Genomic DNA, 15454 nt, shown 5'->3' with positions numbered 1-15454 from the left:
CTTTTAAGGCAGAAGTCAAGAAATAAATTTTAAAAAGCCAAAATGTGTAGCCACCTTGGGGTCTGAAAGCCTCAGTCGCTGTATTCAGCAGAGCCACAAGAAGTGTCCAAACACAAGATCCTCAAATGGACAAAATCTGGTCTGACCCAGACGTTGTGGCCAGGGTGCAGCACGGCTGGGTGCTGGGGAGCCACCCAATGAGGCAGGCAGCCCTCTCCCACGGGGTCCTGCACAAGCAGGGCCACCCAGGGACTCAGGCTTTCTGTGCCAAAGCCTCTTCCCAGCAGCACAGCCACCACGGATGGAAAAGAGTCAGCCCGTGGCAGCAGTCTCCCCTTCCAGCATCGACACCAGAATGGGACAGTTTGCAATCCCAACTCGTTCTTTGCATGGTGGGTCTCCCAGACCCAAGCATGATCCCAAGTGGATATTTCATGTGGCACAGCCTGAGACACAGCACGAAGATTTCGACTCCAGGAGGCAACAGCGTGATCTCCAAAAAAGCACCCCAAGTACCCAACACCACAGACAATACAAAAGTGTAGATTACACACACTCAGCAAAACCAGCACTTTTATTGGAAACATCTTGCCAATTCAGTACGGGAACGGGGATACTTGTTTCCATGAAGCTGTCCTGGTGCTGGAGAGCACCCAGAGGGCTACTTTCCATGAGGAGGATGGGATTGTTCTGGATTGTCTCAACTAGAAGCAGATGGGAAAAAAAAAAAACAACAAACAAAACAAAACAGGACAAAGAACAACAGACGTGCGGCCACGAAAGTGTTAACGTACAAACAGTTACAACCGAGCACTTCAACTATGAGTCTCCAATGAAAAGACAACCTTCAAATAGAGTAAAAGAAACAAAACATGGGTGACTTTCCAAATAGACCCACATCAGAGATTAACTGGTAGCAGAGGAAAGCACGATGGTGTTTCAATAACAAAAGCAAAGGGAGTCCTCTTAACCAGCTTCTCCAATGAGCCCCAAATCCATAAATACCCAGCAGATGAAACTTTTCTACTATGAGGGGAAAAAAAATTATGCTGTAAGGGGAGATTTACTTGCATCAGACTCACAGCTTACACAGTGCAAAGCACAGGAGTAAGCAGGGATGTTAATTTGATTTTACTCTGCAAGTTGGTTGTAATGAAACAGAGATCCAACATTTGGTACAGATGGAAAAAATGAAGGAGAAAAAAAAAAAAAGGAGGTTTTTTTCTCCCCTCCCCAGAAAAGAGGCTTTCTGAATCATGGACTTTAAAAAAAGCTACCTATCTGCATGAGGAAATGTGCACAAACAGTGTTACAGAAGGTTTTGTACATAGCTAATTATAATTGAGCACCTGAATTTTACGTGCTCACCAAATCGTATAGCTTAATTATAGCAGCAATTAACTTTTCTGGAGCACCCTACAGTGAACACTAACTTCAGTAGCAGCTTTGCAAATCATGGTTAGAACATTCCTTCTGGGTAACGTGTAAATCACAACCCTGAAATTTTGACTAACGGAAAGGAATAGCTGGCTCCTTCATCATAAAGCGATGAAGAGGCTTCGTCTTACGTGAGAAGAGAATTTAAAGCTGCTTTTTTTTGTCACTTTTATTCATCAAGGCAGAGCAGCATCAATTAAAACAACAAAGCTCAAGCCTGGAGAGGGTTTCAAAATCACTCTACCCTTCTCATGGTCGAGTTAATTGCTGGTTAAGTCCTCTCCACGACATAGCAAGTGTCTCGGTGAACACAGCCCACTCAAAGGCTTGGGAGGCACAGCCAACTAATAAGATCCCTGCTGTTCTTTTGATTCTGCTGATCCCTAATCAGGTTGCTCAGTGTCAACGGGGCTTCCACCTCGGGCTTCAGTGAGAACAGGGGCTTGGAAATGTATTTAAGAGGAAGAAGGTAAGATGTTTAGGATTTTTTTGGTTTTTTTTTTAAGAAGCCACTTGCAGCTGATACTTAGAATACACCCAAAAAGCAAATTACTTTTCAAGTTGCTATAGATTCTCTCAGCTGTTGTAACTGGACTGGGTAAAAATGTAATTGTGGGTGGATCCATTCTTGAAAAGTGTTGCTGCAAGATCTTTGCTAAATTTGACAAATGAGCAGGGCCTGCTGAAAGTATTTTATTCGCTTTATTAAACGTGGGTCTTAGTTTATGCCCATTTAACACATCAGACCTCTAGATTCAGCAATTGCAATACAATCTTTAAAGACACTGATTCACAGAAGATCACTGCTTTGGATTTTCAATTTAAAAATGATGCAGGGTGTCACCAGAGTCGTTCAGCTCTAGATACATATTCCTCTTCATGTAGTCCTGCATGATTCAAATATTAAACAAATGGCAAGCTACCAGAGCTTGGGGAAAAAAAATAATTAACCACCAAATCCCAATCTTTCTAGCTGGTGGCTTTGATATTCCAAACTCTGGTTTGCCAGCATGATTTCTTGTGTGCTGTAAGTCTAGGTCTGTAGTAGTGACTCTTAGCTGCAACGTTGACTTTAAGTGGCTGCAGACCACTTAAATCTTAAATCTTTAGCAAGGGAAATACTGTGGTGCAATTGTTCTTCCTGCCCCAAAGGCCTGACCCCACAGGGAACCAAAGCTTTAGGTGAAGCAGAAAGGTCAAATTTAGTTCTGCACAGTGGTGAGCTTCCCCCAGAACTCCTTGCAATGAGAGCCTGCACTGAAATGGCAACAGACCATGAGAGTCTAGGCACAGAAGTGAGGTGAAGATGGTAGGAAATATATAGATTATTTTACTAGATCAACTGCAAGAGCACTGATGTAATGGGAGCTGAGGCAGGGCATGGTCAGGACACAGCTGCTTCAAATGCAACCCAGTAAGACAAGCGGGCATGCACACAGCCATTTTCCATTTTGTTACTGCTGCAACCAGGGCAGAGCAAGGGAAGAGGCCACTGATGGCAGAGTTATCCTAGGAAGGCAAATCATCTCATTGGCAAGGTGGCCAGGGCAAGGCACTGTCACCAGCCCACCGATCTGCAGCAGCCTGTCCCATGAAAAAGCAGAGGTTGCAACCAAGTAAATCATCTCATTATCTCCCTGCTGACTCTGCTCCTTCCAGCCCGCACTGACCCTTCCGGGGACTGAAGCCCTAAACTCTGCCCAGTTATTCGTGTTTCACTCAGTCCCTCAGACCTTCACAGAGAGGTCACCACATCACAACTCTCAGCAGCTGACGGCCTTTGTGTGACAAACAATGGGCATAAGGACAAAAAAAAGGCACTGATTTTGGTGGAAGAGAACTACTTTTCTGGTAAACGGGGAATAAGGCTAACATCACAGGGTCAATCGTCTTTCTTGAAATTATCAAAGCAATCAGGAATGACATGCCAAGCGTGGATACAACCCTTTAGACAGCTAATACGGATCTGAAGTGACTTACCTAGAACAGCAGAATTGCCATCCCCCAGCGGGAACCTCTGGTAACGGGGAATATTAAAGGGGGGCAAAAGGTAGAACTTCCTCTCCAAAAGAGGCTCAAGGCGCGAAGCAGATGGGTCTGCAGGGTGGAACAGGTTATAGACCTGCTGACAAGCTGGTCTGAGCTGAAAGACTAAAAAGATGAGAAAAACCCCTCAAGTATCGAAAAGTTATTTATTAGAATACTGTAAATATTTGTCTCTAAAAAGGACAACTATTGTGTTAAAAAAAAAAAGTGCTAAGGATTTATCATCTCCCTCGTCTTCCAGTTCAGTCAATTGAAACAATTTATTACAATATTTATAGACTCAAGAATTGCCCAGTATTTTTAATAATTGCAAATAAATTGTATGATCAGTATTGGCTAGAACACACAGTGATCTGCTTCCTTATGGCGCAATAAGTGTTATATATAAATGTTTGGGTTTTACCAGTTTGTCTCATCAAATTACTCCATTTGTAGCAGGAGGTCTTTACACCATCCACTAAGTGAGCTCAGCAGCTTACGTCAGGACTTACTGTCAAGAGCTGGAATGACTGTTTTTCGCAGTGCAAGAACCAGACCCAAGGGAGAACCAAAGAGGAAGAAGTCAGTGATCTCAAATTCAAACTTCCCAATATTTCCTCCATCCAACATAGTAGAGCTACTAGATCGCCTGGATCCTGGGTCATTTCTCAAAACACTAGAATGTAAACTGGGACAAGAACAGAAAAAAAAAGTCAAAATTTTATTCATGCTGCGTTTTTATAATTGAAGGGTGGATTAGTGAGTGACACTGAATATAATTTCTATCTCTTTAGTGAAGGAACTATGCCAATCAACCCACCATGCCTCAGTGCTGTAGTTTTACCAGCCAGTAAAACATTCCCCCCAAAAAATTACCCCGTCACACTGGCAGAATTTAGACTGTACAAATCCAAGCCTCAAGCCAGTTCATTTACATGCTCCTATCTCCTCAAAATGTTATTAATTTGAGGAGTCAAATTCTTGATTGCTGCTGGTAGAAGAGTCACTTGCAAGATAAAATAACCAGCAAGCCAAAACTGCTGAAGTAGCAGGGAAACAAGCAGGTTTACAGTGATTCACTCCATGACACTCGTTACTGCTACGCTTTATGGATGTCATCATCTGAGTTCCTTCCATCACCTTATTCTCAAATGTTACAGAAAGCTGTGCTTACCCATTTCTTCCTCGTGGAAGTAGGTGAACAAATGTTATAGGATTGAAAAGGAAAAAGAAAAAGAAAATGGGAGTGAAAAGAGAAAAAGAAAGATCAAAATCTGCAAGAGGGTTTCTGATCTTTGTGCACCAAGTTTGCACCACAGCTTCCATGCACGTGTGTGGCATCCATGGGAATGAGAATTCATGGTAATTAACTCAAGTGGCTGTGTGGTAAATTGTATTTATCATGCACCCAGGACTCTCCCAGTTCTCCTCTGCCCATGAAGCTACATCTGTTGAGCTATTACCAAACCACCTCTCAACCTCAGCCCAGCAACTCCAGATAACTGTACTTAAAAAGAATAATGATATAGAATGTGCCTAGCTTCCCTTCCTATCCCCTTTCAGGTGCCAAATCTGTTTGCAAAATTCAACCTGCGTGCAGTGCAGGATGGACAACACACAGGTTTAACAGAGAGATTTAAATGCACAAATCCCTTAGGCACTGAGGAAGAAACAGCAGGAAGCCTCAGATGAAAATCCCAGGAATCCACCCCCATGTTAGAAAGAGGTGTTTCTTTGCAGTCTGGCTCTGGGGTTAGACAGCAAAATGACAGATGTGTAACATTTGACCTGGTTCTCAAAAGGGTTTCTGAGATTCTTCTGCTACCATCCAAAAGCAATAAGCTGCAATTTCTTTTGCTCTCCCGGTTCTACAGATTCAGACGGCAGCCTGGCTGGGCTACCGTTGCTCTAATTAGAAGCAGAGAGTTGAAGACAGAGTAACCAGCAGTGACTCAACAGGGGTTTTTTTGCAAACATTTGAAAAAGCATCTGAACAGGTTCTAGAAAATATGTAGGATAAATGGATACCACAACAGTTGGGCTGGAGAAAAGCTTTACTGGCCCGGAGTTGGGAACGATGCAAATGCAACAGACTCTTGACAGCTCTGTGGCCCCCAGGCAAAAACCCAGGTGGTCACCGGCACTTGCTGTGTCTCCGTGTGCGATAGCACTTGCTCATCAAGGCCACAGCGTGCTGAACACCCGAGCAGCTGGGCAGTGACACCCCAGCACTGCTGCGCTCGTGCAATCGGGGATGCTCACTCCCTACTATCTGTAGCACCGGAGCAGTTGATTGTGCACGCTCCCCCTCTGGGAGAGCCATTTCATAAATGACCAGCTGCAAACTCACACATTTGAGAAGAAAAAGGGGTTTCACTCAGACTTTTGTCTTCCTGCTTTGGTAAATTAATGTGCCATCCCAGAGACAGTGCTTCTGCTGGATGTCATTCCCAAAGGATGCTAAAGGACCTTCTTCTCATGCTGCACTGCCACATATTCTCTAAAGACGCACGCGTGCATATGCACGGCGCTATTCTCCCGCTTTCCAACTGCAGGGAAATGACAAGCTTACTTATGCCAGACATACGTATCGGGGAAAGTCAAAACAGTGATGTCAAAAGTGAGAGGAACAGGAGGTTACAGCAGTGACAGTTAAAATGAGCATGTCCCCATTTCTGTGATGTGAACGAGCTTCCCTGAGATTGATCACACTGCCAAGACACGCCATGCTGAAACACGTTTCTAAACAAGCCCCCTTCAGCCCTTCAGCGAGGCTACAATTATTTTAGCTGACAGGACTGCAACTGATTAAGTTTGCTGTGTGTAAGGAATACAAAGTTATTTAGAAGATGTTCAGTTTTGCCAGTGATGGGGTGACAGCAACGTAATTCCAACGAAGGCGCAGAAGGAAAGACTATCCCGAGGCAGATGTGTTTTCCCAGGACAGGTGCAGGGCATTTTTGGTGTATCCACCCATCTTCCCACAGCATCTCTTTGTGGGGAACAGCAGACAACAAGAGCACTCATACTGCTAAGCGATTTGGACAGCTTCTCTCCTTTTGCTGGGAACTCGATTGTCTTTTCAGCAATCAAAAGAAATAAGAGCCAAGGGGAACTCTTAATCCATCACGCTCCGAGCAACCTACAGTGCCCCTCTCTCCCTTTAAAGAGCAGCAGATGTACTGTGTGCATTAATTAAACAAGAGCTTATGGATTTCAGAAGCAAATCAACTCATTTTACAATAATACAAGTACGGCACAGCCAGAAATAATGTAGTTGTGCAGAAGGACTGAATTTTAAAATAAATGTGTGATTGTAATCTCTAGATGCTGCTCTGGCTCACTGGGCATTATCCCAGAGAAGCGGGTAGGTCTGATACATGAATAAAAATGAGAAAAATGAGTCTTTGGCACAAGCTGAGCTCCACAGTCGGCACGGACAGAAAGGCCCCCATATGCCAGGCTGCCTGTCTGCCGAGCCCGTTAGGAAAACTTGGCTCTGTTCTACCCATCTCCTGCACGAAGCCACGTCACACCAGGGCTTGTTTTCTGTATGGGAAAATCATTACTGAAGTGACAAAGAGGCCAAAGGGACATTCTGCTGTTGGCTGTGCTGCTCAGTAATGACGGCTGCAAGCACAAGGTCCAGGGACAGCCCCTGTGTGATGCCCTGCTGGCATATGGGGGGGCGGGGGGGAAGAGGTGAATCACTGCACCCCAGCGCGGAGCAGGAGAGGTACGGAGAGAGCTCATACAGCAGCTTCAGCCTGCCCCTTTCCTGAGGGAATCTTGCTCTTCGGCTGTGGGAAGAGAGACGTTTCTCTAATCTCTAACTAATTTCTCAAGGTCTAACAGTAGATTAAAAAGATAAAAAACTCTAAAAGAAAAAGATGCACCAATCCATCAGCGCGTTGAACACTGACAACCCTTGCCAGGGACCCCCAAGTTCTTCATGTTGGGAGTGGGCAGAATCCTTTGGAGATGGAGCAGGAAGGACCAGGACCAGGACAAATCTATTTGAAATGATAAACTGTGCAATCCATTACCCATGTCAGGCCCAGCACTCAACTCTAAACTAGATGTAAAACTGCATCAAGATGCCAGCCCCCTTTCCTTAGCTGAGGCTGTCCCCCTGGAGTCAGTAACAAGGAGGAGAAACAGCACATTTCTGCACGACTCATATTTTCTCCTGTAATACAGGAGGCTGTTTTGGTAAGGTAAGAACAAGAAACTGATTGCCTTTTATTAACCTGCTGGAAATAGCCAAGAAGCTTATTGTGGTTTTTGTAAATGCAGCTGTCTTTCTGAACACAGTATCTCTGTGCAACAGCTGCATTCCCTTTGATACTTCCTCTCCCCCACAAATCTTTTATATAAAAGGGCCCCTGACACGGCAGGACAACACGAGTCCCTGCGCTGAAGCAGTGATTCCAAGCAGCAAAGGAGGGGCAGAAGTGTGGGACAAGCCTTCAGCTTGGCACAGGGCAAAAGGAACAGCCTAGGGGACAGTTGCATTGCCTGTAACGGTGTTCGCTGGTGGGGGGACATGCTCCCCAGTACCTGAGACATGGGGGAAGAGGGGTTAAGAGGATGCTGCAGTTCCTCCGGGCCTGCAGGAGGAAAAGGTCTGGGCTGTCCAGTTCCACAAGCTGAAGATGATGATTCAGTCAGAAAAAGCCTCTGGGCTTACAGAAGTAATCCCTGAACAACCAGCAGCAACGGGAAGGCTGCTATGGAAATTCTATTGGTTATGTTAACGGGTAAGTTCCTGAAGGTCCATTCGAAAACGCTTAGGATTACAATACTGGGGGCTTCAATAGCAAGTGACAAATTTGAATCGTGGCCTTGGTACAACCCAGCAGCTGCGGCAGAGGACAGAGTACAACCCCCTGTCCCCGCTCCACACAGAGGACTTGGGCTCCTTTGTCAGATTTTCCATAAACAGAACAATCCTCACGTGCAGCTGAAGGTTGCTCCATGAACCAGCTGAGCAGCTAGGGTTCAGGGTGTCCCATCCAGAGTATCCTGCCACCAGGGCAGCAGGAAAGGGCACCACAACTCAACCTCACACTTGAACTGGGCCAAAACGAAAGGCTACTCAGCTCACACCCACCTTTCCCAAGAACAGGCCAGCCAACTCAAAACCACCTTTCGCACACGCTTTGAAATAAATACAAAGTCCTGCTCCACCGCCTCCCCTCACACCACTTCTGTGTTTGCTGTATGACCTCCATCACACGCTTGTGGCACAGCAAAAAAGCCGTGACCTGACTGCCTTGGCTGTCGAGCAACAGGGTGAAGGTGTGACTGTAATACAGATGCAGCAGAGCAACTGGATTCTCTCACTGCCACTCAGCAAGGCAGCTGTTAATTATTTTTTTTGCATTCACAACACACCGAGATCTATACCCCTCTACTCTAAATTAAACACTATTTCTTACACCGTGCTTGTAACAGGATGACAAAGCAACGTTTGGGTTTCACAGATGCACCGATCTCAGCTCCAGAATATTGCTGGTTCTGTTCCTTCAAAATCTTACCTTGAAAGAAAGGCTTGATGCTGCTTTATCGTGTCCAGTTCGTAGGTTGATGAATCACTCCTTTTCCGTGGCAGCTGCTTCTTTGGATCTTCTCCGTTGCTACGGGGAATATCAATGTTACTCCTGCTGAGGTGTCTGCTGGCTTCCAAGTTAGAGCCACTGGAACAATAGCTGTTGTTCACCGTTATTCCAGGAGACAGGAGGTCAGTATCCTGGGATTTGAAATATACAGATTTAGCACTCTTAACAGCTGACTCAGGAATACACCTGCATCATAACCTTCTCCTTCCATCCTCCTTTCCCTATCTACCCCAAGATCCAGTTCAGGGCAAGACGGTATCTCAGACCAAACCACTTCCTAAGGGTGTGGGTGACACTTCACACCAGAGGGTGAAGCATCCCCATTCAGAGCAAACACACCCAAACTGAGACATATATGCACCTTAAGAGACATGTTTGCCACTGGTAAGGAATAGTCTTTGTCGCTTGGTGAAAAGATCCTTACTAAAACGGGGGGCCATGGAGGCGCTGTGGCCAGCAGACCCATTCCCAGTTCACACTGGGAGCCAGCATTACCTGGACACTCACAACGCTCCCTCGCCGACTGCTGTTCTGGCTCTCGGACACAGTCTGATTGCTGTAGCATAAGGCATCAAATCCCAGGATTCCTCCAACACAGTCCCCTACCAAGCAGACCTGAAAAATGCAACAGAGGCAGGGGAAGAGAGAGAGAGGGGGGGAAAAAGGCTCCTTGATTTCAGTTCAGAGCTGACATTTAAACGGGATGCTGGATGGTACCTAGGAAAGCTGCAGTAACAGGATGCCCAGTGCTTTCATCAGTAAAACTATTCAGTCAACAAACATCCCGTAAAACCCTGCAGACTCTTGTTATCTAACATCGCTGATACTGATAGACAGACAGAGTTCTGGCTGTCCTCACCAACCGACTGAAGTGAAAGCACCAGAGCACCGATCAGAGCACTAACTCCAGCCTCAGAAAACCAAGCTTGATTCCCTCCTTGCCAGCTGTCTGTGCTGCCTCAGGCAAGCTCCCCTGTGCTTCTGCCCCGCATTCGGACCCTGAGGAGGTAACACTGTCCTGCCTCCAAGGGTACCGGGCAGGTAGGCACCGAGATCCCTGCGTAGGAGGGGGCTGCCTGGGTCCCCGGGCACAGTGCTGGCTGGGAAGAATCTCTGGGTGGATAAATGACACTGCAGCAGTGCAACGTGACAGCTAGTCCGATGGCTCAAACCTCGTGGGGCTAGAGAGTCACTCTGCTCACAAAGGTGTGAGGCTCAGTCAGGGTCTTTTATGGGGTGCAGCGGCCACACGGTGTCAAAAAAAGAAACCCACTTCTGCGACAACCCCAGCACAAGCTGCTGAAGGTCCTTCAAAGGTGGGAATGCTTAAATGGGGTTGGTTTGCAATGAGAGCAGAGATCCTGTGTAGTAACAAAGGTAGCATTCCTGATTCGGAAAGGTGTGTCAAGGTGAAAACTGATTAACTTCACAGCTTTGTAGCTTCATTTCTGAACGCAAGCTCAGGCTTTCCTTGGAATCCCAAAGGTACAAGACAGAGCATAAGCAATAATCTCTCTCTCAGAAAGAAAGAAATGGAAACGCACCACTTTCTTATTGCAGCCCAATACCGTCATGTTTCCATGCCTCCTGAGAGATTAATGGACAAAGAGAGCTTCAGGAGGAAATTGCTTCACTTGCTCTTCCTTTCCCTGTGGCTATCAAGAGCTGCTGGCTCACCTGGCCGTTGAACGACATGCCCTCCTGGGATTTGATGAACTCGCTGTAGGCCTGGTTGGCTCTGACGATGACTGTGGCTACTGCTTCTTGGTACTGTGGGGATGATGTTGCTAGCAGAGGGAGCGCAGCGAGGGGAATGTGATCCTGGCTGTTGGACAGGCAGCCTTCGTCGTAACTGTATGGGCTGAGGCTGAGTAGGGCAAGAGACATTGAAAATGTTCAGCCTAACATACAGATGGGGAAAACCATTTGCAGACAGCGCAGTCAGTATTGTGGTTCATTAAAAAAAGCCTCCAGATAGAAAGGCTATTTATTCCGCTGTGAATGGGTGAGGGCTTAATAAATCTTTCCCTCCCATCAAACCTAAGTCTTCAAGGACAACATATTTACATTGACAGAACAACCCTCAGACAAGGAATTAAAGCCTTAGTATTTATTGAATTAATTAGAATAAATCAATCTCAGAACTCTTGATGCATGATTACTGTATTCACTACAGCTAAGTATGAAATCGAGATTGAATGCCTCTCTAGTATATTAGTAAGTGCATTCTCAAAGTGTGGTCAGAGCTTTCAATACTACATGCAGAACATTTCAGAGTAGCAAATAAAAAACCTAAAAACCAAGACTGAAATTTTATACGTGTATCTCCGTGACAAAGTAGCATCGACTTACCTGGACACCAGCGAAAATGCTTCGGAGCAGATGGCTGGGCAAGGGACTAGCCTAATGGCAATGTGTCCAAGAGCAGCTGGGTAATGTACCCTCATCACCGTGTCAAACACTGTCGTGATGGTGTTGACATCCCCTTGCTTAGAGCTCTGGTCACCGCTTCCTGAGTCCAAGATGTTCCCTCCATGGAGTACCAAGAGGAGGACATGGATTTTACTTGGCTGCATTAGTGGCTGCACCGACTCATCCTAGGTGGGAACGAAAGCACAGCAGAAAGGCTTATTTTGCAAAGAGGGTTTATATGATCCAAGTGCATGTTATGCAAATGTTATCACCTTTTCTTCCCCAGGCTCACACATGGTGCGTACAAGAAATGCACTATCCACATCGAGCCTAGTCAGGGATGAGACAAAATCCCCGAAGCGAGGTATTTCCAGCAGAAACAGTATCAGCCATGCTACAAGGCCTTGGAAGCAGCATGGAGACTTTCTGCAGGCAGACTGAGATGCCTGCTCTCAAACACGGTAAAGAAAGCTAGGCAGGGGAGAGAGGCACTTCAGTCAAAGGAAGTGCAGGCACAAGCACAAGAGTCTAAACTGATCCTGAGTAAGTGCAAACCAAAAATCAGGCCTCTAAACACAGGAGATGGGAGGGTTTAGCGTAACATCTGCAGGCTTGTGGGTAAGAAATTAAACTGTCTTCAAGAAGGAGTATTCCTACTTTATGGAAACTGGCATTAGATACGCCTGGATACAACAGCCGAGAACCTCACTACTCCTGCCAGGTCTCTTACCCTACACATGTGCATGCACAAATGCACACACACCGCCTCAGCCTCAGCGTAACCGGCTGTCCTAAGCAGAAGGAATGCTGAAAGTTAAAAAAAAAAAATTGCATAAAACTGTATCCAGGTGAAACACGGCAGCAGTAGAGACATTACTTGTGTGCATTAGAGTGGAAAAATAAATAAAAGACGGGTGTTGCTTTCTGTTGGGGTGCCAAGCTCAGCTGCGGCAGTTGACAGTCAAACACATTCAGCACAATTAACAAACAAGATCAAACAGGTCAGCGAGTGGCGAGTGACTGGGGAAAAGCTGTAGGAAGAGATCAGTCACTACATCTATTTGCCTGCAAGAGAAGTTGTAAGTAAGACCCCACATTTGCTTATGCTACTGCAAAAGAGGGACTGAAAAGATAAAACTTCAAGACCCTGTGACCCAAGGACTGACCGACATCTGGCTGGGAGCCTGCTGCATGAACACAGTGAAGTTTTTACCTTGGCTGTCCAAGACATTTGCTTATTATGTTGAATAGATTCCTTGCCTAACGAGACAGGCTGTAGTTTGGGGGAAGGAGGGAGTTGTACCTGCAGAGCGGGTTACCATCAAGTGCCCTGCCAGCACGGCCAAGCCCAATCCGGATGCCCAAGGAGCAGGGACAAGAGCATCCATTTGTACTGGTCGCATTTGATAACACAATGGAGCAGTAATTATTTTTAATATCTATCTGCTACCAGGGTTTTCAGTGTTTATGGCTCCCATACGGACTCAAATCCCCCACCCAACACCTCTGAGATACGTGACAGCACGTTCTGATCTTTCCCCCTGTGCCTTTATCCCTTGCGCTAGCAGAGACGGTATCTGAGAACATCCAGGGCAACTCCCTGTGAGGCGGAGAAACAGCCACTGGGAGGGGGGAGGCGGGAGGGGTGGAGGGCAGCAGTATTTTCCATTTGGCAAATTTTTCTAATTTTAGCATCTTTAGTCACCTGTTGTCCCTTGAGCAGTGACTGAGCCCCTGACAAACCTGCTGGTGGGAGGAAAGCATGCCCAGGCACACATTAGCAACCTAACAACTAGCTTACATTTTTACCAGATAATGTTAAAGCATGTCTTAATACACAGCCCACCAGAAGTATTAAAATTCACATCCAAGTCGGTAATAAAGATTTTCCAGACCTCCTGCATAAGAATGGCCTTTAATTATTTAGTACCATTACACCGTATTAATGCCTGCTCTTTAAACCTTCTGCGATTCCAGTTTACAGCACCTGCAAAGTGAACTTCTGCCTGGCTGGAGGCACGGAAGGAGCACTCTCAGCACTGCTTTTGCTTTCAGCCAAGTGTTTTAAGTGCTCATTCGGAGAACAACATGAGTCACCAAGCTCAGGTCATCCAGAAGTTTATCAGCAGTCATTTGGAGGCACCTTTCCCTTTCAGTTCATTAACCTCTGCTCTTGAAGGAAGTAGGGAATGGTTAGTTTAGGGGTGGAGGTGGCTATTTAGAACTTTCTTGTAAGATCTGGAGTCTCTTAAAGACACCTGATTCCTCAACTACCTTTTGGTGATGGAGGCTCTTCACCTGAAAGTCACTGCAATGGTGGCTAGGAATTTCATACTATTTTAGTAAACCGTGAACAGCTACAAATAACGGTCTTTTTCACTTTGAAGTCTGTTCTTTGTCTAAAACAAAGGCAGAAAAGGAGGGGGTTGAGTTTGTACAGCCTTCTGACGAAGACAACAAGTTCTCCACACCATCCTGAGCTCTACGAGAAATCTTCGGGCTGTGACTTGCTTATCTTGAGTTGACCAGAGCCGTTCCTGACCGCAGCCACCCACTCTCCCTGTGGCCCTTGAGCTCTCAGTCTAATTTGAAAAAGCCAAACCACCAGGAACTTACAGCCTGGCACACAGAGTAATACCAAAACCAGGCTCATGGTCTTTGATAGACCATGACATAACTTAAGGCACTCTGCAAGCACCTACATCATCCCTGCAGCACAGACAGGCCGATGCTTTAAGGGCAGGATGAGGACGGCCGCTCCAAGATGCACTGTCTCGCTGGGACGCCAAATTGCAGAAGCCTGTATCTGCAAGCCTAGAAAGCTGGGGTAGGTGCGTGTGTCATTATTTATTTCTCATTTCACCCAGAGTGCTCGTACAGGCTCTGCTGTAACTGGTTTCCAAACAAGACCCTGAAAAGCTCCAAAGAGGGGGCTACAGCCGAGCTGTGTCACTTGGACCACCGCAGCCTGCACCTTGGTGCTGCAGTGATGTGGCTCCCCCTCTCCCACGTCCACGCCAGCTCGTTTGGCATTAGCAGGACAGCTCTACCCATCAGTGCCTCGGGCTGCAGCTATCCCCACAGGATTAGTTTGGGTTTTTTTTCAGCTGGATACATGGAACTGTCTGCAAACTACAGAGTATTTTCTGTATGCTGTTCAAAAGACAGGTGAAATAATCCCTTAAACCTAGCCATGAAGTACACAGCACGCTAGCGTGGCTCAGAAGGACACACGAAGACGAGATGGTGCTCACAGCAAAGGGAGGCGTTTATGCCACTTACCCCACACAGACATCATCCAGCAACAAAGGATCTCACTGCAAGAAACGGAACCACTTACTTCAATGATGCTGAGCCTCTCCACGCTGGAGCCAACATGGTACTCTGCTGATGTCTCGTGATACAAGTCACCTGGAAGCACAGAGGTTTAAAACATCAGCACTGCAAGATGTCATTTGGCACAGGCACTGTTTGTGCCAACACCCCTCAGCCTCTTCTGCCTCATTGCCTTAATTATCTCATCAAATTGCCCTCTCCCTCCCCCCCACCTCCTTCCACCTGAGAAGCCTGGGCAACGCCGGGTCACTTATTTTCCAGCAGTTTATATCTCATAACCTCGGTAAGCACTGAAAACATTAGTGAGCTCTTCTCTCATTACAGCAATCCGCTGTCATCACTTTATTAAGGATGGCAACAATGGGAAATCCCTGCACAACTGTCAGGAGGGATTGGTTTGTGGGAAAATAAAAAGAATTGCTTGAACTGTGCTGGGGGAGCAGAGATCTGATACGTTCATACGTCTGCGCCTACACAGATAGACTTTGTACCAGAAAGCCGGAGTGTCATCTTCCACCGTGCTGCTATGTGAATCAAGCCGGCTGAGGAGCTAGCTTCCTTTCACAATTTCATAATGATGAGCATAACATAAAACTGAGGCAGATACAGACAATAACAAAGGA

At 46.3% G+C, this 15454-nt stretch overlaps 1 protein-coding gene across 15 annotated transcripts in view; it reads right to left on the bottom strand.

Moving 5' to 3' along the window:
- The window catches only part of PITPNM2 (phosphatidylinositol transfer protein membrane associated 2), a 141406-nt gene that overhangs the window by 20711 nt on the left and 105241 nt on the right, over nt 1-15454 (bottom strand). For 9 of the 15 annotated variants that reach the window (XR_008819414.1, XM_056324178.1, XM_056323474.1 and 6 more), the window contains 8 exons: nt 14836-14906; nt 11436-11680; nt 10761-10950; nt 9579-9698; nt 9003-9214; nt 3975-4150; nt 3418-3588; nt 555-704 (listed from right to left, as the gene is read on the bottom strand). Coding sequence is in view for 13 of the 15 variants with exons in the window: in XM_056324178.1 (XP_056180153.1) it covers nt 555-704; nt 3418-3588; nt 3975-4150; nt 9003-9214; nt 9579-9698; nt 10761-10950; nt 11436-11680; nt 14836-14906 (1335 nt within the window). In the remaining 2 variants the exon portion in view is untranslated. Of the gene's footprint in view, nt 1-554; nt 705-2120; nt 2325-3417; nt 3589-3974; nt 4151-9002; nt 9215-9578; nt 9699-10760; nt 10951-11435; nt 11681-14835; nt 14907-15454 lie in introns of those variants that run through there. The other 6 variants (XR_008819423.1, XM_056323814.1, XM_056323909.1 and 3 more) reach the window with 2 other exon arrangements.

Source organism: Falco biarmicus, chromosome 1 (assembly GCF_023638135.1).
Source record: "Falco biarmicus isolate bFalBia1 chromosome 1, bFalBia1.pri, whole genome shotgun sequence".
NCBI classification, from domain to species: Eukaryota; Metazoa; Chordata; class Aves; order Falconiformes; family Falconidae; genus Falco; species Falco biarmicus.
The sequence above is the reverse complement of the archived record's forward strand: the minus strand, read 5'-3'. Positions and strand labels throughout refer to the sequence as shown.